Raw genomic sequence first — 26,644 nt, forward strand, 5'->3', positions numbered from 1 at the left:
ACCTCAAAAAATTATTAGTCTGACCTCAACAAGAAATCCAAATAATATTGGAATCATTTTCATTTTTCCTAAACCTAGTCTCAATCTCCCAGGACTCAATTAAAGCTTACATGAATCTTTTAGGATCCAAACAAAGGTGGTAATATTTTTCAAAAAAATATTTTCACTGAACATTATCAGCTAAGAGAGTCAAAAGACTTTAGATGATTCACCAGTATGTTAAATTGGACAATAGTTTTGCAGTTTGATCATCACTCGGCAATATTGCCAAATAAAATAAGATTGCTACTATATTTGGGCTACATTTATTTATTAGAATGTGCTAAATTAGTATTATTATTTTTTTTATAGGTAGAATATTTTAATATGAATTTTCAGAGACCAAGTGTGGATCTTTTTTCTTTTTAAACATACTTGTTCAAGACTATGATAAGGTTCAGTTGAATGCAGTAATTTCTACCTAATTCACTCCTATAGCAATGTTAGATATAGAAGTATCAATATTCCTCCACGTTTCACATGGCTATTGCACTTGTTTCTTGAGAAAATGCATGGCCATTATATTTGAGCATCTTGTTCTAACTATTCTCTTTAGCTAAATCTAGTCCGAATGACCAAGCTAATCCTATCCATAATGTTGACAAAAAGAAAGAATTAGAATGCTCATTTCAAGCAGCAATGTGTTCCCATTTCTATGAATATCCACAACAAATCAACCAAATCCCAAGATTGTAACCAAAAGAAGAAAACGAAAAGAATGTAAACTTTAGATATCTAGCAATCTGAAAAATAAATACTCACAAAATTAGTAAATACGAATGTAGACATGTAGAATGAATAAAGAAGTAAATCTTAATCCAATGATAATATTCACTTCTATTGAAATTCCCAACCTGCTTTAGTGGATTGTTCAATAACATCATTAATCCCAAGATTGTATCCAAAAGAAGAAAACAAAAGGACTGTAAATTTTCAGATGTCTAGCAATCTGAAAATAAATACTCACTCACAAAATTAGTAAATACAAAAGTAGACATGTAGAATGAATTAAGAAGTAAATCTTAATCCAATGGTAATATTCATTTCTATTGAAATGCCCAACCTGCTTTAGTGGATTGTTCAATAATATAATTAACACAAATCGTAATATGACAATGAAATCTTTTTGATGAGCCTAACATTGAACAGTGGCTCCCACTCAAATGAAACCCGAGATGGCTTATTTGACTCAGTAAAATTGTACAAGAAGTTTTCCAGCCGGAAAAAAAAAATTTTTGAAGGAAGAAAACCAGCTCCACAAAGCGATTAGACAAGATCTAGGTTATTATGTTAGTTTAGATTCAGCTCTTGGATCAAAAACAAAATTTTGTTTGGGCTAGATTGGTTTTTTTTTTTTTTGGTTTTGTTTTGATGAAGTGGGAGGTGGAAACCACCCATAAGTTTTATTAATATAGAGAGAGAGAGAGGTACAGGTGAGGTCATTATGATATGATCTTTGAGCGATGACAGTGCTATCTAGTGGGCATTTTTCTTTTGAAATAGATAAAATTAAAAGAAAAAAATACATCAAAAACTGTGTTTCCAAGCAGAAAATGATTGGGAACATAGGGTTCATCAAAAATTGTGCTTCCGAGGGGGCCTTTGTTTTGCGCCATGGAGTCTTAACACTGAGTAGTTTTGGGTTAAAGAAAACAACAGATAAATCAAAACACACAAGTTGTTGTGAGTAGTTTCAAATAGATAACATAAATAAATAATACTAAGAAAAATATATTTTCAATAAGTACTCAGTTGTTGTTGCAACCGGTTGCAGCTGAAAATATTCAACGAATAATGGATAGATTGGGTGGTGAGATCCAAGACACTTGCGAACCATATTTTTCCTGTTGAAACCTTTGTTGAAATCGAAGACTGTAATGGAAGAGCCCCTTTACCAATACTTGCATGCATCTAAAAGAATGGGATTAAGCCAATCATGGTTCTCTCCGCTATCCATAGCATAGCTAATTATCAACATCGGAGTTACAAAATGAAGTGGGGCACCTACAATGAATTACATATCTCTCAGCAAAGGATGCTTATCTCCTATTCTCACCTCTAGCAATCCAAGCTACTACAACCCATGAATAGGTGTTAATTGAGCCGAGCTTGAGCAAGCCTATGTCCGATCAATCTTGCTTCTCTGAATGATACCTGATTTATTTAGCATTATTTCAATCTCAATTCAAGCTTAATTTCAAATGAAACTAAGGAAAAAGCCTACTTATTAATCTGGAATCAAATACCTTGGTTCTACAGATGTTGTTCTTGAGCGTTATGTTGTTTTTGGCTCCAGCAAAAGGGAATACAGGGGTTAGGGGTTCCCCTCATCTAGTGGGGTGAAGGATTATGGAGGTTCACAATTGGAGGGTGATGGAGGTTCGCCTTCGCGACTTTCTTCTTCTCCACCGAGAGGTCAACCAGGAGTGACGATGCAACCTTGGAATCAAGTAGTCCAGAAACAAAGACGATTTTGCTGGGAATCTTTGAAGGTTTCTAAGGCTGAGATTGCTGTGCTTGAAAGTATATTTCAAAAGGCCGTTGGGTTCACTGAGGAGGACATTCAAGGTTCGTTAGATCGATGGAAATTTGTACTCATACGTAAGTTCTTTGACTGTGGTTTTCCTGTTGAATTTGTAAAAAGGAAGATGAGGGTCAGATGGTAAATGACTAGGGATTTTCATGTATCTAGTCTTGCTAAGGTTTTCTATTGTTTGTATGTTCCTCAGCTGCTGAGCAGGAAAGAATTCTTGCTCAAGGTCCTTGGACTCTGGTTGGACAAATTTTAGCCTTAGGACCTTGGCATCCTGGTTTTCGTCCAGGGTGTGATAAGATATCTAAGGTAAAAATTTAGATTTGGCTATCTGAGCTACTGTTAGAATTGTTGGATTCTGTTAAAATTTATAAAATAGTGGCTCAAACTGGTCAACCTCTTTTTCTTGATCAGTGGACATTAACTTCTTTAAGGATGGGGTATGCTAGGGTTTGTATCCTCGTGGATCTTAATAAACTAATTTATTCAAAAATTTGAGTCAGAGTCAAGGATGTGTTATTATGACAGTAATTCACATATGAAGACCTCCCTGATATATGTTATGTTTGTAGGAAGATAGGGACCACTTTGGAATCCTGTGGCTATGCAAAATCAGCTGAAACTTTAGACCACTTAGTCTATGATCCCTGGATTCGTGCAACTAGGGTGCCAGTGGTTCCCATTTCAAATTCCCAAGGCTCTAAGATTGGGGGTACAGAAAAAATTGATAATTCAGGATAGTCAGTATCGAGAAAGCTTGCCAAGAGGTCTCCTCCAAGGGATCAAGGACTGGCTACTAATGACATATCCTTAACTCCATCTAAATTTGCTCCATTGATGAATCAAAATTCTGTGGAGACTAGTACACATCAACCTTTAAAGGATGTGCAGCATATGATTTTTGTAGCTCGATCCATGGGTGATGTTGATAAAAAAGGTAAAAGAAAGCGATCTCCTACTAAGCCAAAGTTCTCTCCATCTTCTCCTGGTACCAGCATCCCACCAAAGCTAAAATCTTAGTTGAAGTTCCGACATCTCTATCGAATTCCAAAATGGGGACTCCATCAGTTTCTTATCCTAAACAAAAATTTGAGACTATCAAAGTGTGGAAACTGGTGGATACTATTTTGAACAAATTTGTGACAGCTAGCACTAATATAGTTGAGTATAAATCTGACAAACAGGTAGCTGAGTTGAATAACCAAACACATGAGGTGATGGTTCAGCAGCTTCAACTCACTCTTCTTCCCCATCAGGATGTATCTCCATCAAGAGAAGGTAAGAAAATTTTGGATGTTACTGGTTCTATGGGGACGGGGTTAGAGGGTTCGAACAGGGCTTCTCCTTCTAATCTTTAACAATGAAGATGATTGTGTGGAATTGCAGAGGAGCTGCAAAGCCATCCTTTGCAAATCATACAAAAATACTCTTAAGAAAAGAAAAACCTGATATTACCTATTTTCTTGAAATCTAATTATAGAGTGATGCTTTTTATAGAATAAGTAGATTTTTGGATTACGAATGAAGTGTTTATATGATTCCAGCTGTCCGTTTGTCAGGAGGCATTGTGGTAGCTTAGCATAAGTCTTTAGAAATTTTTTTTTTATATATGTTGCAAGGTAGATTATTTTTGGTGTCATTTCTGTTCCCAATAAATACAGCTGGATATTAAGATTAGTCTATGCTAGTACTTCTTATATTGAGCATCGGAACTTATGGAATCAGATCCAATCAATGATGTCTATGGGATTTTTATTTTTGTTGGTTGGTGATTTTAACTATTTCCTAAACTCGAAGGATAAAAGGAGAGGTAGACATTTTAGGGTTGATCATGAAGTTAGGAAATTTAGAGCTTGTTTGTGTCAAATTGGCCTTATTGATTTAGTGTTCATGGATCCAAAGTATACTTGGTGTAATAATCGTTTGTGTATAGCTAGGGTCTGAGAGAGAATAGATAGAGCTTTTATTTCTTCAGGCTGGTTGAATTTGTATGTTGAATCTCTTGTTATCCATTTGGCTAGGTTTGCTTCTGATCATTGTCCTCTATCTATTATGGTGTCTAATCATATCAGAAGAGGCCCTACTCCATTTAGATTTGAAAAATTTTGGTTATCTTATAATTCTTTGACTAACATTGTACAGCAAGCTTGGCAGCATGATGAAAACATCACTTCAGACAATCGCCTCAATAAACTTCTCCAGAATGTTTGTGTGGCCATTAAAAATTGAAAAACCAGGTTAGGTAGCTTGTTTCAAAAAGGTAAGCTTTTGTATTTACAAATTTATGATTTGTAAATAATGAAAGCAAATTTGGGGGGTCTTTCTCCATTACTTTATAATCAGTTGCTAAAGTTGCTAATGGAGTATAATGCAAATTTGAATCATCAAGAACTTCTTTGGAGGCAAAAGCCTCAGCAAACCTGGTTGCAAGAAGGTGATGCAAACACTCGATAGTTTCATATATCCACTATTATGCGAAGGAGGAAAAATAGAATAATAAAAATAGTAGATCCTCATGGTAATTGTTTAACTAAACAAGAGGACATTCATAGTTTGTTACTTGATCATTTCATGCACCATTGGCAACAAGATGAAAATATATTGCAGTTAGATTATCCTTTACTAACTCCTTTAATTTCTTCTGCACAAAGCATGAATCTAACTAAATGAGTGTCAGATGCAGAGATTGAAGATGCTATCCATAATATGCAATCTGATAAAGCTCCAGGATCAGATGGATTTTTGTGTTATTCTTTCAATATTTTTGGTCAATAATTAAAAATAATATAATATTAGCAGTCAAATATTTCTTCGACACTGGTATGTTGTCATCTACATGGAATCAAACTTTCATTATTCTTTTGCCAAAAAAATCTAATCCTCAAACACCTAACGATTGTAGGCCAATTAGTTTATGTAATACTATATATAAAATTTTGGCAAAAATTTTGGTTACTCATCTTAGGTCTGTTCTTCCTTGATATCTGAAGAGCAAGGTGCTTTTATTTCGGGTAAACATATTTTTACCAATATTCTCATTACTTAAGAGTTAATGCATTCTTTAGCTAGGGCATTCAGATCACGTAGATTAATGATGATTAAACTTAATATAGAGAAGGCGTATGATAGAATAAATTGGAGTTTTTTGTTTCATATCATGCACATGTATGGCTTTCATCAAATTTTCATTACTTGGATCAAAGTTTGCATTCAATTTTCTTAATTTGCTCTGCTTATTAATGGATCACCTACACACTGGTTTACTGGCACTCGTGGTATTAGACAAGATTGTCCTCTTTCCTCTTATCTTTTTATCTCTGTGGCTCAAACTTTTTTCAATCTTTTAACCATAGCTGTTCAAAATAAATTGTTACAAGTTTATCATCCTAGAGGGAGATCATATCTTTCTCATATTTTTTATGTGAATGATTGCTTTCTCTGTGCCTGAGCTATGACTAGAAATGCTATTGTTCTTACTGCTATCGTTGATGCCTATTGTCAATATTCTGGTTAACCAGTTAGTCATAATAAATCTTCTATTCATTTTTCACCTTCTGTTTCCTCTGCTATGACAGAGTCCATCTTATATCTTTTGTATTTTTTTTTGTCCGCTGCCTAGGACTTATCTTGGTATCTCTTTGTCCCCAAACACTTTAAGAATTACTTAATGTAAATATTTTATAAATAAGGTTTCATCAAAAATTGCTGCTTGGAAATGACACACGTTGTCCTTTGCTGGCAGAGCTATACTTGTTCAATCTGTGTTATTAGTTTTGCCAACTTATATTTTAAGTATTGTGCATCTTCCACTTATACTTTTAAATCAAATGGAAAAGGAACTTAGAGCTTTTTTATGGGGACATTCAATGGATACTAGAGGATTTCATCATATTGCTTGGGATAAGATTTGTTTATCAAAAGCAAATGGAGGTCTTGGTTTCACATCTTTAAGCGATATATTAGGAGGTTGGCAGCTTTCCTTATCTTACATTCTAACTCATTATGGGCAAGATTAATTAAGGCTAAATATTATTTTTTCGACTCCTGGATGAGATACTCCCCACTGAAATCTAGCTCAGCCATCTGGAAGAAAATTTGTACGGAAGGGATCAATGTGCAATTCTACTTTCAGTACATGATAAGGTCTAGACATAATATTAATATTTATACTGATCTTTGGATTTCTACGTGTCCTTTATAATGGCGGCCAATATTTGTTAATATGGATTCTAATATTTATCAAAAAAATCTTTCTGAATATATTGACAATTCTCATTTGTGGTTAATTGGGAATTTGTCTCAGCTCCTATCTAATGATCTTTTGCACCAGGTACTTGAAATACCTCTTTTGGTGTCAACAAATGAGGACATTTTAGTTTAGGGACCATCAAAGCTTCCTCATGTTTCCCTTAAAGATATATCTTTTATGGACGAGCAACCGAATTTGCATGAATATGGCCATCTTTTCAAGCTTATTTGGTATTTATCTCTCCCATATCGTGTTAAGTACTTTTGGTGGTAATTATTATGGGTTTGTCTACCAACTAAATAGTATTTTGCTCATTATAAAATAATTCCTTCTAATAATGAGTTTTATGATGTTTGTTTGGACATTATTGAAGATTGTAATCATGTTTTCACCACATGTCCTGTTGCATATCACTGTTGGAGGTATATTTCTCATATGCAATTAATACCTTTAGAGTTCATTTCTTTGATAAGCTTGTTTGATTTTATGCAAAATGCCAATGTTAGTAAGGAAGAGAAAACTCTTGTGGCTTGTGTTACTTGGATAATATGGCAGGTAAGAAATGAGTGCATTTTTAGTCATACTAATTCTATGTAGAGCCATAAGTTATATCAGTAGTCCTAATTTGTACCTGGATAGGCACTGGGATAGCATTCAATCTTTTGCTGTCAAGAGTAGTACATCTCTATGGATCTCTTGGCTACCCCCTCCTTGTGGGTTTATTAAAATCAATTTTGATGGCTCTCTTGTATTAAAACAGACTTCAGCAGCTTATGTTCTTAGAGACCATGTAGCTTGTTTCTTGCAAGCTGGTGGAAAAAAATTATTTAATATTTTTGTTCCTTTTGTCAAAATGATAGCTGCTTGGTTAGGTATATATGTTGCTGTTACTAAATTTATTGCAACTTATATTGTTTTAGAAAGTGATTCATGTACTGTAATTCAGTGGATTGAAGCATTGGAAAATCAACAGGCTAAAAAATTTTCTTTTTTACAGAACATTTTCATTTAGTGGTCCCAATTGCAAGAGTTTCAACTGGCTCACATATATAGAGAGGAAAATCAAATGGTAGATTATTTGGCTACTAAGGTCAGATCGGATGATTTTCAATGGAATGGTCTCAATGAGGTTGACTCACATTGCTTAATATCTTCTTAGTGTAGACAGATATAGAGTTCTATATTAACGGAGGGGATGAAGGACATGGAGGCTATGCATACAACCCTACACAAATTGCCTCCTCTAGGCAACATCGGTCTAATTGCTTTGTGTTGCATTGCTTTTAAGGTCGGTTTGTATAGTTTTCCAGTGCTAATATCTTATTTGTACAGGAATATCACCAAAGTCTTGGGGAGCCATATCTTCAAATCACCAGCTGCATTATTATGGTGGAAGTTCAACGTTTAGAGGAGATTTTATATGATATTCAATAAATATCTGAGGGCTAGAAGAAAAAGAGGAAAAAAAAAAATACTGATGCTGTGCATCTGTATCACAACTTACTGATGGTGGTTAAGAATTCTTTGGTCAGCCTGATAAAGGAAGAAGATATGTGCCTCATATGCTCGCATATCACTTTCACTGGGCTTCAATATTTTTGGATGCTGCATAAGGTAGATTATCTGCTGTCGAAAGTGTATTTATCATATATAATTGCTTTTGTGAATCTTGACACAGTATCTAAAGTCACCCGGTCAACTATGGTGGTTAGCATCACATTGAACAGCGAAAGGTTCATCACTGTCATCTTTCCAAAGGGGTATTAGAGGTCCAACTATTATGCTCCGCTAACTGGACATTATAATTCCTAGATCTCTTGGTGGTTGAAGGTATCCTATACTTCTTTTGGCTCCCATGACTTATGGCTTCGATTAGGGCATTTTCTTGTTTTGCCTGAAATGGTTCACTATGTTAGTCTATTGTTTCATGCATCTCAGTCATCTGACAAATGTATCATATTGTTGAAAAAATAAAAAGGCAAAAAAGCAAAAACAAAAAGAAAGGAGAAAAAGCAGAAAAATATCCAAAAAAATAGGAAAAAATTATTTTACTAACATTAGATATCTTTTGTTCTATGAAGTCAAGAGGAAGTCACTACATTTACAAATGCAGCCATATTTTTCTTTAATTGAATAATATTTATGCTCTATGTTCCAGCACATTAGTCAGAATCTACAATACTTGATCTCCTTCATTTGCTCACGGAACATAGTAGTGAAGTTTTATATTGTACATACAGCTGCCAGCATACAAGTATTTTGGGCATGGATGCATAAATTGGCCCATAGGGTGAGTCTCCATTATTTTAGAACCTATCTTTGGTTCAAAATAACAATGTCTCTTCCTTGGAATGCATGCCTTGTTGCTGCTTCACTGAATGCATATATTAATTCACATTTCTATTCGTGGTTATCGAAACTCTATACTTCTATTGAATTTCACAACATGATGATCCATTCTGGGTATTTTCTTCCATTGTCTGATTTAGTCTATGTATGGGTATACTGTTTTCAATGTTTCAGACATGGACCACATGTATATATCCCTAGAAAAACAAAAGAAAAAAGAGTCAGAGATTGAAAATGAAGAATCAAAAAAGCAGAATCAAAAAGAAAGGAAAAAAAGAAAAAAGAAAATAAGAGCAGAAAAGTATCAAGAAAAGAAGAAAAATATTATGTTATTAATATGGGTTCTCTGTTGTCTTGCAGGATTAACAGGAAGTTCATCCAGTTGCTAAGACAAATATTTCTTCCTTATATTGGATCTTCTATATGGATGCAAGATTCATCAGATGGTCAGAATTTGTAAGGCTTTACATGCTATCTTTGGTTTCATAATTTCAAGTATCCAATATTTCTTTACTGGGAGGATGCAGTTGATGGCAGCCACTTTTCTTCTTCATGTTCGCCCTGGGCACTATCTCTCATTACGAAATAGATTTTTGTTCATGGTGCCTATATCTTACTGATGCTATCAATGGCATTTTCTTCATCGTCTCTGCTGCTAATTCACAGCTATAGAAAGATACAATAGTAGATTTTCAATTGATTTTTGCTCGGTCTTTTGGATACATAACTCAATCATTCTTTTTCATCGTACACTTTTATATATATTAGGATTTGACGCTTCGAGATTCAGCCCATATTGAGCCCACAGCGAGGTTCGCGGTGAAAAACGGAGTCCAACGAGATCAAGATCGTCCCAAACGAAGCTCGAACGGAGGAGATACGAGCTTTTGAAGTCGGCACGAGAACCGAGGCGGCGAAGGACCGTCGGCGATCGGCGGCGGGCCGGCGAGGTAGCAGCGGCGCGGCCACAGGCGGCGGCACGCGGGACGTGCGACCCAGGCGTGCGGCCCAGGCGAGCGAGCGGCCCAGGCGGGTGTGCGGCCCAGCCCATGCGCGGGCCCACGCGCAGGCGTGGCCCAGGTCCGCATACGCGGGCCGGCCCAGGCCCAGGCCCAGGCGCCCTGCCTCGGCCCTGTGCCCCGTGCCCCAATCCACCGTGGACCGGGTGGTCCATGGCTGGGTCTGTGGACCGCGTGGGCGTTTCCCATACGTTTCTCGCGGTCTACGGTACTATTCTGTGAATCGGAACACGATCGGAGGGCCCAAGGACGTCCCGGTCTTGATCCGACGGTCCAGGAGGTTATCTGGGTTTGTTTAGGACTCCTAATCCATCTCTAATCAAGTTTTAAGCCCTTTAAATAGGGCTGATCGGTGAAACAAGTGCCAGGTGGTCTGGTTTTTTAGCTGGTTCGGATTTTTGTGCCGTACGGAGCCGTACGGAACCCGAGAGAAGAGAGAGGCGGAAGCATTGAGAGAGGAGCAGGAGGCTCCTGGACAGCGGTCGCCAGGCACTTCAGGGATTCAGGGGGTCTTCCAAAAGAGAGAGCTTTTGTGAGAGAAATTTCTAGTGAGAGAGAAATTGGGTGTACGAGGGTTGAGGGTGAGATCTCTTCTTGTAAATTTTTTTTTCATAGTGAAGTTTGCATGCCTGGTGGAGACGAGTCCTTTTATGGCTGATCCATGTATTTTGATTGTTTTGTTTTGTTTCTTTTTTCTTCCTGCTGCATCGAGTGGTACTGAAAAGGTCTTTGGAGGTGGTGTCCTGGCCAGACATCCACCCAACAAGTGGTATCAGAGCAAGGCGGTACAAAAACGCAGATTACAGTGGTGGTGAGCAAGACTGAAGATGGAGAAGACAGGAACAATCAAGATGAAAATCAACAAGTTTGATGGTAAGAGCAATTTCTCCTTGTAGCAGGCAAGGGTGAAGGACGTGCTCATCCAACAGGGGTTGATCGATGCTCTTTTGTACGATGAGAAGCCAACCACCATGGAGGTGCGGGATTGGAAACGGCTACAGATGCAGGTGGTGAGCACCATCCGTATGTACCTGACGGATGAGGTGGTGATCCATGTGCTGAGCGAGACTTCCCCGATGGTGCTGTGGTCGAAGCTCGAGGAGTTGTACATAATGAAGTCTCTCACCAACACTCTTTTCCTCTGGAGGCAGTTCTACCAACTGCGGATGATTGAGGGACAGAGCGTGCAGGAGCATCTCAGCCACTTTCAAAAGATCCTCACCGACCTCCTCAGCATTGGTGAGAATGTTGAGGAGAAGACCAGGGCGCTGGTTTTGCTGGCGTCGCTTCCCCCTTCGTACGAGTCCTTGATAACTGCTCTTCTAGTGGGGAAGAGCACCATCAAGATGGACGAGGTCACCACGATGATACTCCAGAATGAGGTTCTCAAGAGGGAGAACCCAGCTTCGAGCTCAGGTGGCGGTAGCTCAACTTTGGTGGCTTCTGGAGGAGTAGGAGGCAGTAGACGGAGCGACAGGAGATCGCAATGAGGGCGGTCCAAGTCCAGGAGGGACTTGAGCAAAATTAGGTGTTACCAGTGTGAGGAGTTGGGGCATCTAGCCAGAGATTGCCCTCAACTTAAAAAATCGGACGGTGGCTGCTGTAGCGACAGCCGGCAGCGATTCAGATGGAGATGTCCTGGAGATATCTGACGAGGTATCTACTTCTTCCCAGCAGTGGATATTAGATTCTGCATGCCCATATCATGTATGTTGCAGAGAGGAGCAGTTTGACTCCCTGGAGAACAGTGAGGGCACTGTATATCTGCCGGATGGATGGAGCTGTGCGATCAGAGGTATTGGGACGGTCAGCTGGAGGACACATGACGGTGCAGTGAGGAGATTGGGGGAGGTCCGATACATACTCAATTTTAGACAAAATCTTATCTCACTTAGCAGACTGGATTCGAGAGGCTACAGGACGGTAGCTGATGGAGGAATCCTGAGGGTACTACGCGGCGATAGGATTGTACTGGAGGGGAAGAAGGGGAGCAGAGGACATTATTACCTAGCGGGGAGCCCAGTGCGAGGTGGAGCTTCGGGAGCCAGGTGGAGTCCAGAGCGAGGTGGAGCTCCAGGAGGCAGATCGGGCACGAGACAGGAGACTCAGGAGGACGAAAGGCGACGTCGCAAGGTGAGATTCCTATTGCCGCAGGATGATGCCCCGAGCAGATCTCAGGTCAGGAGGAGCACAGCATACGACGGAGATGGGATCGAGCATCCTGACTCGACTCCCATGTTTGCCCATCCTTGATCAGCAGGCGTTTGCCCCAGGGCATGGGGGTGAGGAGATCCAGAAGCTCTCGGAGTTTGGAGGAGGCCGAATATCGAGTCGAGGTGAAGATTGTTAGGATTTGATACCTCGAGATTCAGCTCACATTGAGCCCACAGCGAGGTTCGCGACGAAAAATGAAGTCCAACGAGATCAAGATCGCCCCAAACGGAGCTCGGACGGAGGAGATACGAGCTTTTGAAGTCGGCACGAGAACCGAAACAGTGGAGGACCGCCGGCGGCCGGCGGCGGGGCGGCAACGGCGTGGCCACAAGCAGCGGCATTCGGGACGCGCGACCCAGATGGGCGGCCCAGCCCATGTGCGGGCTCGCATGCAGGCGCGGCCCAGGCTCGTGTGCGCGGGCCGGCCCAGGCCCAGGCGCCCTGCCTGGGCCCTGTGCCCCGGTCCACCGTGGATCGAGTGGTCCATGGCTAGGCCTGTGGACCGCGTAGGTATTTTTCATGCATTTCTCACGGTCTACGACATTATTCCGTAGATCGGAGTGCGATCGAAGGGCCCAGGGACATTCCGATCTTGATCCGACGGTCCAGGGGTTATCTGGCTTTGTTTAAGACTCCTAATCCATCTCTAATCAAGTTTTAAGCCCTTTAAATAGGGCTGATCGGTGAAACAAGTGCCAGGTGGTCTGGTTTTTTAGCTGGTTCGGATTTTTGTGCCGTACGAAGCCGTACGGAACCCGAGAGAAGAGAGACGAAACGTTGAGAGAGGAGCAAGAGGCTTCTGGACAGCGGTCGTCAGGCACTTCAGGGGTTCAGGGGGTCTTCCAAGAGAGAGCTTTTGTGAGAGAAACTTCTAGTGAGAGAGAAATTGGGTGTACGAGGGTTGAGGGTGAGATCTTCTCTTGTAAAATTTTTTTTTTATAGTGAAGTTTGCATGTCCCGTGGAGACGAGCCTTTTTGTGGCTGATCCACGTATTTTGATTGTTTTATTTTATTTCTTTTTTTTTCCTGCTGCATCACATGGTACTGAAAAGGTCTTGGGAGGTGGTGTCCTTGTCAGACATCCACCCAACAATATACTTCACAAAATATATGGATTGTCAGAATTGTATATAATAATGGGTATGTATATTGTATTCAATATGCATCTCCATGGTTTTTGGGCTTGTATAAGTTACAACCTGTTGTTGGCCTTTTGTTTTCACTTGCACTGACTAGCATGTACACATAAGTTCCTGTGAATAAAGTTGCATTTTCTACCAAAAAAAAAATTGAAATCAAATTGAAATCAATTTGAATTTTGGTAAAGCTCGATCCTTTTTTTTTTAAAAAAAACTACTTAGCTTTGATAAATGACTAGCACTAAAAGCATGAATGCCATCGATAAAAATTTTGATAATTTATAAAATTTTTATCAAGAAAAAATTTTATCAAAAATTTATCATAGATAATTAATATTTATTACGAAAAAAAATTATATTTTAAGATAATTTGATCCTTCAATGATTACTTCATGACTTCTTTCCTACTTACATCAGCATATTTAGGACTTCTTGGCTCCTAAACTCTTTTACATTAGATCACCAAAAATCTTATCTCGTTGCCAGGTCATTGATATGATTCCTATCACCCATAAATATCGTAAAAATATTTTTATGATATTTTTCATTTAAAAATTTTATATGTATATATGATATAGTGGTGTCATATGTGGGAATTTTATAATAGATTATTCTTGTGTGATCCTCTCATCACTAATTGATGAATTTTTTGTTCATATTATTATTTATTTATTTATTTATTTATTTTACACATTTCATGCTCATTGTAGTTTCAAGGGGGAAAAAAAAACTATTCTTTAGAAAATTTGGTCACCATAAATCGATGCATTTTTGTTGTTTATTATTTCCTATTCCTTTAACATAACCGGCTAGCTAAACGTATACAAAAGTAAAATACCTGTGTGGTGAGGTGGAAGTTTAAAAGTTTTTAAAAAATAAGATTTTCAAACCTATTATTTGATTTTTTGCTACGGTTGTTACTTGAATGGTGGAATAATCACAAATTTTTAATAATTTATATAAAAATATAATTTGGACAGTAGATCTCAGATCAAAACTCTCCCACCCGATTTTAGGTCACGCAGCTATAAATGAAGACCGCCGAATCTCTTTCTTGCCCCTCACGTCTTTGGACGGAAGAGAACCTGCGAACCCGAGGAAATCAAATCCCTAAACCCTAGGATCCTCGAAGCTCGCCGAAACCATAATCCTACCACCATGATCTACGACGTCAACTCCCCCCTCTTTCGCTCCTTCCTCAGCCAGAAGGGCGCTGCCGCCTCCGATAAGCGGTACTCTCTCTCTTCTCGCCCTTCCGGTGTCACAATCTTTGTTGTTTGAATAATTCAAATTTAATTGCAGGGTTTTCATTAATTATTTGATCAACTCATCCAACAATCTCTATTAATCCTTTTTCTTCTTTTGGTTTTGATGTACAATTAAAAAATAGGAAGTTTTGATTTGTGGTTTCACTTATTAATAGCAAATTATTTTCTTTTTAATTGCTTTCATTTCTTAATGGGCGCTGTTTTTATTCCCAAAACTCAGTTGCCTGTTTCAGAAAATAGAATTTGTTTTTATTTTCCTTCTCTAGCATTTGTTTTGGCGAGATTTGTAAGGTTGAAGGCAAGGATCGTTGACTCAGAACCGGACTTCGTGCCGGTCGGTCGGCTGTAAGAGTCGTACGTCTCCATACCGGACCGTACCGAGCCCGAGCTGACACTAAAATAAGGAATGAATCAGGGAGGAAAAGAGAGAGACGGGGAGGGAGGAAGAGGGAGGGAAAGAAATGGAGGCTGATAGAGATGCCAACAATGGTCACCGAAGGGCTGCGGAGGCTGTGAGAGGGCCGTCGAGGCCTCCTGGGTTTCACGATCCTCCACAAGAGAATGAGAGCAGAGAAAGATAGAGAGACAGAGAGAGGAGAAAGGAGAGAAGATGAGGGAGGGGAAGGCAGGGGGAGGGGGTGGGGTGGGGAGGCCAGCAGGTGGCCGTTGGGTGGCCACCCTCGCTCCTCTTCTCTCGGTTCCCCTCTCTCTCTATCTCTCTATCTCTCTCTTCTTGCATCTCATAGAGAACCGTGGAGTCTCGGCAGCCTCGGAGGCCCTCTGACGGCCTCGATGGGCCACCATTGGCTTTTTCCTTTCCTTCCCTCTCTTCCTCTCTTTCCTTCTCCCTTGCTCCTTTTTTGCTGGCATTCTGAATTGAACGCACGAACTGCTCCGACTAGCCACCGGAATGATTTGTTACGCCCCAAACTGCCCAATTCGGGATGGTTTGGCGAACCATGGTTGAAGATTTTTGGTGTCCGTAAATGTTCGAGCTTTATCTGTGCTACCTTGTCATGCTTTATGTCTTTTCTTAAAAGCCTAATGAGGTAATGAGAGTGAATGCTGGATTGGATTATAGTGGTAGGATGGCAGTCGATAACTTCTGGCTTCTAGCATTGACGTTGCCTTTGGAGATGACTGGAGAATAATTTTAGGATGTCTCGTGGTTACATTCTCTTATTCTTATATTTGACTGTTGGTCTGTTGCGTCATGAAAATTATGAACTCGTTTTCTTCATCAAATCAGTGTCTAGTAGAGATTGACTATGCTTCTGTTCATATCATTGATAATGGATATATGATACGGATGGTTGCTTAGGAGGCATGGTAGTAGGGCCAAGGAATATCAAAAGGAGGAAATTTAAAAAAAGTGCATGGATGACAAAACAAGGGGCAAAAGGGGAGTAAGTGTTTCGAGAGAATATTGGTAAAAGTCATGGTATGATCATTCATGAAGCGTATTGTGTAAGGGTTGAAACTAGAGCTCATTTCCTCACAAGATAATAGACAATGGTATTACAAATGGTCAAAAGGACATGCAATATCTCAGGAAGAAGGAAAATAAAGGATCTACTTTAAAAGTCTTGATTGGCAACTGTCTTTAGATAAAAACAAAGTGGTGCAACTGGTAACATGAGTATGGGTGCAAATGGCTATGCCTTAGAGTTCATGGAGCAAAAAGCGGTAATGAAGATATAAGCAGATTCATGAATGTGACAATGATCTACTTCTCAGGCTTGTAAGCTAGTGAGTGCTGAAGATGCCAAGGTGGATCTAAGAAAAATAAACACACACACCGACATCACAAGTTGTAGTGGGATATACTTGAGAGTAGTGGCATCAACTTGTAGCCTTGGGTTATTTCGTTGGTTTAAGTAAAAAATAGTTTTGCTTGGGATATACTTGAGAGTAGTAGCATCAACTTGTAGCCTTGGGTTATTTCAGTAATCACCCTGCTATTTTAGCCATACAGATGGAAAACTTCAAGATGGTGACTAGTGAAGATGGTGATGAAAAGGAGTTGTCAGTGGAAGACATAATAAGAATATTAGGAAAAAAAACAACCCATGGATGGCAAGGGACAGACACCTTGAATATCAAAATATTTAGATTTAAATGTGTGAATAATGTGCTCAAGAGATTACTGCAGATCAGGATGATAATCTATCATTCACTAGTTCTATGTGTGTATTCGCATTTATGTGGTGCTTTTATAATTACTTTATTTCCTTCAGTTTAAGAAATATCACTAACTGTGCCTTTAAACTAGTTTGGGAGGAAGGGAGGGGGGGCGGGGGGTGGGCTTCCAGTAATGTGACAGTATGGCGTGATAGGTTGTATAATGACATCATTGTTAATGATTTCTTACTTGGCTTTTCATCTGAGCTTGTAATCTAAGGGCAGGCTTGATGAGGGATAATGTTATGAACCATTTGGTGATAATCTGGAAATTTATTTTTAATAAGAATCATCATGGTGAGGAAATTGAGGAAGAAAACAAGAGTTTGGCTTTACTTACAGCAGTCAAGCTAGATAGTTGTTATTATGATTCTAGCTCTGGAGATGATAGTTCAAGATACAGCTTTCTTAAATACACTTCATGGTGTTATATATTTTGAGGATGGAAGGTGCTAATGTTGTAGGTGAATAACCCTTGGTTCTTGTTAAGACTGGTGTTGGTAAACCTGGTGAATTGCTTGTTCAATCAAATTCTGTGATAACCCAGCCCACTAAGCCCAGTTAAAACCCGGCCCACTAAACCCAATAAAAAAAAAAAAAACAGAGCAGGGAGAAAGACTCCCGATTGGAGTCTTCCTCTTTCCCGATTCCGATCAAGAATCGGAGTCCTAGGGCCATTAAAAGACCCTAGGACGAGCTCTATAAGAACCCCCCTTCTCTCCTCTAAGTGTAGATCCATCAGCCACCGACGATCGCCGGAGTTTTTCTCCGATTTTTTCGATTGAAGCCGTGGTGCTTCGACCTGTGCTCGCCGCGATTTCACGCCGGTGGGGGTCATCGGAGGTTGTGGTAAGACCTCCTTCCTCTTTTCCTCTTCTCTCCCTTCTTTCCCGTGCCTGTGGGCATGATTGCTGGCGACGGGTGTCGCCGGATTTTGTTGGAAAAGGGAACCCCCTGTCCGGCCTCTTCTTTTCTCCGATTTTCCGGCATCGACGGTCACCATCGATCGCCGGTACGGGCCCCTCCGAACTCGGGAGAAGGCCGCCCTTGCCGCCGGCCACCGTCGGATGGGAAATGGCCGTGATTGGCCGGTCAAGGCACGGGGACCTCTAGGTCCCCTGTTTCGGCTCAATGGAAGCCCGGGAAGAAGAAAAGAAAAAGGAAGAAGAGGAAGAAAAGAAAAGAAAAGAAAAAAAAAAGGAAAAAGAAAAGAAAAGGAAAAGGAAAAAGAAAAAGAAAGAAAAGAAAATACAAAATAGAAAAAAGAAAAAATAATAATAATAAGAAAAGAGAAAAATTTCCTCTCCCCCCTTTTTCTCCCTCTTTCTCTCTCTTTTCTCTCTTTCTCTCTCTCTATTGTCTCTCTCTAAAAAGAAAAAGAAAAAGAAAAAGAAAAAGAAAAAAAAAATATAATAATAAAAAATACATGTGAGAGAAAGTTTCTCTCATCTTTCTCTCTCTAGAATTGGACTTTCTCTCTTTACATTCTCTCTCTATTTTCTCTCTCTAGATTTTCTCCCTATTTTCTCTCTCTAGACCTTTTATCTCTTTTTATGAATTTTGTCTCTCTAGGGTCATTCTCTCTCTGATTGCATCACAGACCCTAGGATAAACTTGAGATGAAAATATGATGATTCGAGACTGCTCTGAAATTCGTGCAGTAGATTAGATCCTGATCCGATCATTCTTCGAAATTGATAACATCGATCATGGTTAATCCATATTAAGTCATCCTGATATAACCTCTGATCTCAATCATGATTGTCACTTTTGAAGGATACGAAGATTCTCTCTCCACTTTCTCTCTCTACTTTCTCTCTCATGACCGACTTTCTCTTTCTAAAAAAGGTCTATGAATCCTGTATCGAGTCATGCCTTCATCTTTTAGAAGCTCATATTGACTCTAACAAGATGATCCGAAGTTGCTTTGATATCCGTGCTGTATGTCAACCTCATTTGATCATATCAAGGATCTTTCAAATTCATTATTAAAGAATTCTATTAATTGATCTTGATCTTAATTCGATCTGTGCTTCACGATTTTTTGATCAAGTCACTTAAATCTGACCCTCAGATCAGAGATCCTGAATTGCCCTGGTATCTGGATGGTCCGACACATCCGAATAACAGTCCTCTTTCCTTATGATTTAATCTTATTATATTTATGTAATAGAAATTGATAATGATTTGATATTTTAAATAGGATTAGCTGATTCTTCTAACGAAGTCTGAAGGTCTAAGATGAACGAGGTAAGTGGATTTTATGCTCCTTATTTATTTTTAAATGATCATGCTTTTATGTAAAGAATTGCTATTGATAAAATCATAATTTTTCATAAAATAAAGATCGGCATATGTGATATGAAAAAGCATGTTTTATTATGAGCATGTCTTATGAAAATAGCATGATTATAAAGCATGAATTTTATTATTTTTTCATCTATGTATATGTATGCTTTAAGAAAAAGATATAATGATTTCAAAGGCTCTCAGATGGCTATGAATGAATCCCTTCAGGAAGATCGACATCCGGAGCTAGCATCCATACGAAACATGGCCCTGCCAGCGGGTATAAAGTTGGCACATGAATTAAGAACTCCGTCGATTAAGAAACATGACCCTGTCACGAGTATAATAGTGACCTTAGCACGAATATCTGTAAGCAATGTTTTGAAATATGACATGAATACATGATGAAAATGATTTACGATTCATAATTGTGAAATATATATGATTTATGCATTCATGATGAGCTTATAACTTGTTTTATTATATGCTCTATGAAATATTTATTTTTACAATAATTATTATTTGCTAAATGATGCATTATCATAGAAAACTTATGCTTGATCCGGTAAGGAAGCGGAAGTCTACTTACTGAGCTAGTGTAGCTCATATTCTTTTTGTTTTCTTTTTCATGTACAGAGAAATAAGGCTAGAACTGAAGGAAAGGGAATCCAGGCCTGGGGATCAGCAAAGCAAGTTTAAAAATTTTGCTCTAGGAATTCAGTTTATGTTTATAGATTGTAGTCATTATGAATTTTAAGACTTGAATTATTTTATCTTTGGATTTAGATGCTCTGAACCAATATTGGTTCGATTATTTGATGAATAATAGAATTGAATTTTTTTTTATTTGACGGATTTTAGATGATTATGATGGATTGGCTTCGTGTTATCGTGGGTTTCATCTCTCGGTAGCATGGCCGAGTTATGTCCCGAATTTGGGACGTGACATTTTATGGTATCAGAGCTCAGGTTATAATCTTTGGAGATTATGATATAAATAATATAAATGATTAGGATATGATAGAATAATATCAGAGCTTAGGTTTAAGATCATTGAGATTATAAAGTGATATCAAAATTTTATGTATGATCAATAGGATGTGACCGAGTGGAGTATAATGGATAATATCAGAGCTTAAGATTATGATCATTAAGGACGTGATAGAATGATATAAAGTTTAGGTTATGATCACTAGAGAATATGACTTAAGTGGTATTTGAGCTTAAGGTTATCATTATTCGGGATCGTGACTTTAGTGATATTTGAACTCGAGGCTAAGATCATGAGGAACATGATAGATATAAAAGAAAGGATTCAATAATTTGATTTCGAATCAATAGGTATTATGATGAAATTTATGCATAAGTGGCATATGATGTCTATAATAGAATTGACGAGTTATATTATAGATTTCAATTAGCAAGGTTGACTTGAGTACGAGAAGTGTTGACTCTAGAATGAAGTGGGAGGTATTGATATATTATGTTGGGTATATTTGGATGACATTGGAATGCTAAACCTATATGGATAAAGGACATGATAACTTTGCTGATTTTGATGTTAATTTCTTTGCAAAGAAAAGTTGGTTTGAAAGTTATTTAAATGATTGAAAAGTAAATCGAAGGTTAACTCAAATTAATTCTAGACATATTGAATTTTTGAGGAGTGGTGAAGCTTATGTAATAAGTTCAAACATAGAAGGTGGATGAGGATTTAATTTTGATGTGCTATGCCTAAGAGATAGTAATGACAAAAAAATCTTAAATTTTATCCTTAATTGTATATGAAATCTGAAAGTTAGATCTATCTCTGATAGATTTAATATACAAAGATATCTTTTATTTTTGATAGACTTAGATAATTTGGTAAGTTGAGATCAGAGTGCGCAGCAAAAGTGTGGTGGTCTGAATTGATTAGAAATATTAATCCTTTAAATCTAAAGATATTATGAAATACGTTAGTTGTAAATAAGGAAGGATTTTACTGATAATAAATGGATGCTAGAGAGAAAATCTATCTGATCAAGGAGAGACTCAAAGTAGCATAGGATAGACAGAAGAGTTGGGCAGATAGAAAAAGAAGAGAATTATAATTTCATTTCGATGATCATATTTTTCTAAAAGTATCACCTACAAAAAGTGTCATGAGGTTTGGGAAACATAGCAAGCTGAGTCTGCGATATATTAGACCTTTTGAAATTTTGAGCCGAGTAGGAGATGTTGCTTACGAACTAGCTCTACCATCAGAATTATCTAAAGTACACAATGTCTTTCATATTTCACCACTAAGAAAATTTGTACCTGATCCAAATAATGTGATAAAGTATGAGCCATTGCAAGTTCATGAAGATCTAACCTATGAAGAATTTTCTCTCTGAATTATTGATCGAAAAGAGCAAGTTCAAAGACGGCGTATCATTCCATATGTAAAGATTCATTAGAGTAATTATGAAGAGAGAGAGGCCACATGGGAGCTTGAAGATGATATGAAGACGAGATATCCACACTTATGTGAAAATGAAGATATGTTAAATTTCGAGGATGAAATTTTTTTTAAGGAGGGTAGAATGTGATAACCCGGCCCACTAAGCCCAGTAAAAACCCAGCCCACTAAGCCCAGTAAAAAAAAAAAAAAAAACAGAGCAGGGAGGAAGACTCCCGATCGGAGTCTTCCTCTTCCCCGATTCCGATCAAGAATCGGAGTCCTAGGACCATTAAAAGATCTTAGGACGAGCTCTATAAGAACCCCCCTCCTCTCCTCTAAGTGTAGATCCATCAGCCACCGATGATCGCCGGAGTTTTTCTCCGATTTTTTCGATTGAAGCCGCGGCGCTTCGACCTGTGCTCGCCGCGATTTCACACCGGTGGGGGTCATCGAAGGTTGTGGTAAGACCTCCTTCCTCTTCCCCTCTTCTCTCCCTTCTTTCCCGTGCATGTGGCTACGATTGTCGGCGACGGGTGTCGCCGGATTTTGTTGGAAAAGGGAACCCCCTGTCCGGCCTCTTCTTTTCTCCGATTTTCCGGCACCGACGGTCACCACCGACCACCGGTACGGGCCCCTCCGAACTCGGGGGAAGGCCGCCCTTGCCGCCGGCCACCGTCGGATGGGAAATGGCCGTGATTGGCCGGTCAAGGCACGGGGACCTCTAGGTCCCCTGTTTTGGCTCAATGGAAGCCCGGGAAGAAGAAAAGAAAAAGGAAGAAGAAGAAGAAAAGAAAAGAAAAGAAAAAAAAGGAAAAAGAAAAAGAAAAGAAAAAGGAAAAAGAAAAAGAAAAGAAAAGAAAATGTAAAATAGAAAAAAGAAAAAATAATAATAATAAGAAAAGAGAAAAATTCCCTATCTCCCCTCTTTCTCTCTTTTCTCTCTTTCTCTCTCTCTATTGTCTCTCTCTAAAAAGAAAAAGAAAAAGAAAAAGAAAAAGAAAAAGAAAAGAAAAATATAATAATAAAAAATACATGTGAGAGAAAGTTTCTCTCATCTCTCTCTTCAGTCTTTCACTCTCTAGAATTGGACTTTCTCTCTTTACATTCTCTCTCTATTTTCTCTCTCTAGATTTTCTTCTTATTTTCTCTCTCTAGATCTTTTATCTCTTTTTATGGATTTCATCTCTTTAGGGTCATTCTCTCTCTGATTGCATCACAGACCCTAGGATAAACTTGAGATGAAAATATGATGATCCGAGATTGCTCCGAAATTCGTGCAGTAGATTAGATCCTGATCCGATCCTTCTTCGAAATTGATAACATCGATCATGGTTAATCCATATTAAGTCATCCTGATATAACCTCTGATGATCTCAATCATGATTGTCACTTTTGAAGGATACGAAGATTCTCTCTTCACTTTCTCTCTCTACTTTCTCTCTCATGACCGACTTTCTCTCTCTAAAAAAGGTCTATGAATCCTGTATCGAGTCATGCCTTCATCTTTTAGAAGCTCATATTGACTCTAACAAGATGATCCGAAGTTGCTTTGATATCCGTGCTGTATGTCAACCTCATTTGATCATATCAAGGATCTTTCAAATTCATTATTAAAGAATCCTATTGATTGATCTTGACCTTAATTCGATCTGTGCTTCACGATTTTTTGATCAAGTCACTTAAATCTGACCCTCAGATCAGAGATCCTGAATTGCCCTGGTATCTGGATGGTCCGACACATCCGAATAACAGTCCTCTTTCCTTATGATTAAATCTTATTATATTTATGGAATAGAAATTGATAATGATTTGATATTTTAAATAGGATTAGCTGATTTTTCTAACGAAGTCTGAAGGTCTAAGATGAACGAGGTAAGTGGATTTTATGCTTCTTATTTATTTTTAAATGATCATGCTTTTATGTAAAGAATTGCTATTGATAAAATCATAATTTTTCATAAAATAAAGATCGGCATATGTGATATGAAAAAGCATGTTTTATTATGAGCATGTCTTATGAAAATAGCATGATTATGAAGCATGAATTTCATTGTTTTTCCATCTATGTATATGTATGCTTTAAAAAAAAGATATAATGATTTCAAAGGCTCTCAGATAGCTATGAATGAATCCCTTCGGGAAGGTCGACATCCGGAGCTAGCATCCACACGAAACATGACCCTGCCAGCGGGTATAAAGTTGGCACATGAATTAAGAACTCTGTCGATTAAGAAACATGGCCCTGTCATGGGTATAATAGTGACCTTAGTACGAATATCTGTGAGCAATGTTTTGAAATATGACATGAATACATGATGAAAATGATTTACGATTCATAATTGTGAAATATACATGATTTATGCATGCATGATGAGCTTATAACTTGTTTTATTATATGCTCTATGAAATATTTATTTTTGCAATAATTGTTATTTGCTAAATGATGCATTATCATAGAAAACTTATGCTTGATCCGGTAAGGAAGCGGAAGTCTACTTACTGAGCTAGTGTAGCTCATATTCTTTTTGTTTTCTTTTTCATGTACAGAGAAATAAGGCTAAGACCGAAGGAAAGGGAATCCAGGCTTGGGGATCAGCAAATCAAGTTTAGAAATTTTGCTCTAGGAATTCAGTTTATGTTTATGGATTGTAGTCATTATGAATTTTAAGACTTGGATTATTTTATCTTTGGATTTAGATGCTCTGAACCAATATTGGTTCGATTATTTGCTGAATAATAGAATTGAATTTTTTTTTATTTGACGGATTTTAGATGATTATGATGGATTGGCTTCGTGTTATCATGGGTTCCATCCCTCGGTAGCATGGCCGTGTTATGTTCCGGATTTGGGGTGTGACAAATTCAATTGGAAGTTGCAACGCTTGCAGGTTATGATCCATTAATCATCACTGTGAAATTAATAAATATTTAATCAATTAGTTTTTCATTTCTTTCATTGCTTTCTTGTATACCTACGATAACTGCACGAAACATGATCATTGTTAGGTGCTGGAGAGATTCCAATGGCTGATCATAAATATGTCTTATGTTTTTCAGAAAGTTGTATATATTTTCAAACCTTATCAAGCCAAGCTTGATTGGGCTGTGGCTCAGGCTTGACTTGAGCCAGAAGATCCTGGATCAAGCTTGGCTTGCTCACATTCAGTTTGTGCCTGATCAAGCCTACAATAGAGGTGAAAAGAAGCCGCTTGTAAATAGCTTATATTAAAGAGTTCTATGAACAAAATAAAAGAAGATGTGAGAAAATTATGTGTAAAGAGTTCCTGATGAATTTTAATTATTGTTTACCTCTTTTTTTTTGCATGCTAGGCCCTTAGGACTACTAGCTAGATGAGTAGTTGATTGTATGTTGTTTACTTGCATGTCTTCAATATGGTTATTTGCCTTAGGAATAATTTCTTGTTATATGCATTATTTACTTCAATTTCAAAGTATTTCAAGTTACTGATTTACATGGTGCCTATTGGATACATTATTTCTCAATCTGTAATAGTGTTGTGCGCTCCAAAATATTTACAGGTGCATCCATTTTGTGTGACTAACTTCAGTGGTGAGTTTGCATGGAATGCATTAAAGAAAATTGTATTGCCAGAACAAGATGAAGGTGAAGAAATTTTGCTTGTGTCTGTGCGTGACCCATCGGGTCATTGGGTTCAACCCAGGCAAGCAGAGCATCCAAATTTCTCTAAATTCTGATTTCATTTATGCACATAACTCAGATTGGGTTCAACCCATTCAAGTTTTATGAGTCTTGGAACATTGCTTAGTTCAAGAGATAACATAATATGTTCTCTGAGTTGTTCTGTTGGCTTCTATGCAAGATGCATATGATAGCTTCTTCCTTTTTTTTTTTGTTTTGGGAAGAACAACAGTGGGATGCCCACCACCAAGGCCCTTTTTGCTGTGACTCTAAGAGCAACTAACAGAAAGCGCTAGATCAAGACTGAAACTCTGGCAACAGCAAGAGAATTGGGCTTTTCTGAAATGACTATTCATTAAAATAAAACAAAGATGTGCCGCTTTGCTCCTGCTTCTCTTGGGCTTGATGCTGATGTGGAGTTTGATTAAGTATTTGATCTATCCCTTTCTTTTAGATAGACAACCAACACTCAATCTACTGACTTGATTTGAGACTGGTGATGGGATGCGTCATCGGAAGTCGTATTTGCAGACTGCCCACCAGGGTTTGAATTCGAAGCCTCTCTCAGGTAGAGAGGGATGCCAACCAGAATAATAATTGGATATGACCTAGCAACAGAGAAATCTTCTCGTAAAATTATCATAGCTGAAGTTCCCTGGTGCTCCTTGTCCCCTCCCTCCTCTCTCTCTCTTTCTCTCTCACACACACACACACACACACATGCAGGGTATCAGTCACAGAAAAGTTCCATATTGGTGCAATTTTCTTATATGGGATTTATGTATAATGCTAGCATTACTTTCCAATATCCTACACTAATTTTAGTTTTCTGTAGTAAAAGTTAACTGCACTGTTGACTGATATCTTGAAGAATTGGATCTCTTTATCTACACATAACATGTATATGAATGCTTAATACATTTTTGCATATTTGAATGCTCTAAATTATATTCTTGACTATATCTCCTCTCTACTAGTTTTTGATTGTAGACCTTTTGTCTTTGTTTGAAATAGGAGAACTGAAGAGCAGAAGCCAAAGGAGATGAAGCCAAAGGCAAGCGAGAACAAGCCTGTGATGACTGAGTAATTCGAGCAACTGAGAGTGCAGTGCATTAATGACTTCATTGTATGATGATCGTACTGCTTTATCTTAGTATCTATTGCCATATTGGATTTTGATGTGTACCCCATTTATCTAAACCAGTATAAGTGTTTAAATATCACATCTGAAAACTTATGCCATATATTTTGTGTGGTTTTCCCACATATTTATTAAAA

The 26,644-nt window shown here is 38.2% G+C and overlaps 1 protein-coding gene across 1 annotated transcript; it reads left to right on the top strand.

Moving 5' to 3' along the window:
- Positions 1–2,362: 2,362 nt before the first annotated feature.
- On the top strand, positions 2,363–26,644 carry LOC140850948 (uncharacterized). Its single transcript, XM_073261158.1, has 5 exons — positions 2,363–2,640; positions 2,769–2,881; positions 6,903–8,651; positions 9,531–9,724; positions 26,381–26,644. The coding sequence occupies exons 1-3, from the start codon at positions 2,472–2,474 to the stop codon at positions 6,951–6,953; spliced, it is 333 nt and encodes a 110-aa protein (XP_073117259.1). The 5' UTR covers positions 2,363–2,471; the 3' UTR covers positions 6,954–8,651; positions 9,531–9,724; positions 26,381–26,644.

This window comes from Elaeis guineensis, chromosome 7 (genome assembly GCF_000442705.2).
Source record: "Elaeis guineensis isolate ETL-2024a chromosome 7, EG11, whole genome shotgun sequence".
Classification (NCBI taxonomy): domain Eukaryota; kingdom Viridiplantae; phylum Streptophyta; class Magnoliopsida; order Arecales; family Arecaceae; genus Elaeis; species Elaeis guineensis.

What these genes read in the sequence shown, in the direction of transcription:
- LOC140850948 (XM_073261158.1), top strand. Translation starts at nt 2,472, where the DNA reads ATGCAACCTTGGAATCAAGTAGTCCAGAAACAAAGACGATTTTGCTGG. An exon ending in ATGGAAATTTGTACTCATAC is followed by an intron (nt 2,641 to 2,768) that starts GTAAGTTCTTTG and finishes TATGTTCCTCAG; the next exon opens with CTGCTGAGCAGGAAAGAATT. An exon ending in GGTGTGATAAGATATCTAAG is followed by an intron (nt 2,882 to 6,902) that starts GTAAAAATTTAG and finishes CTTTTGCACCAG; the next exon opens with GTACTTGAAATACCTCTTTT.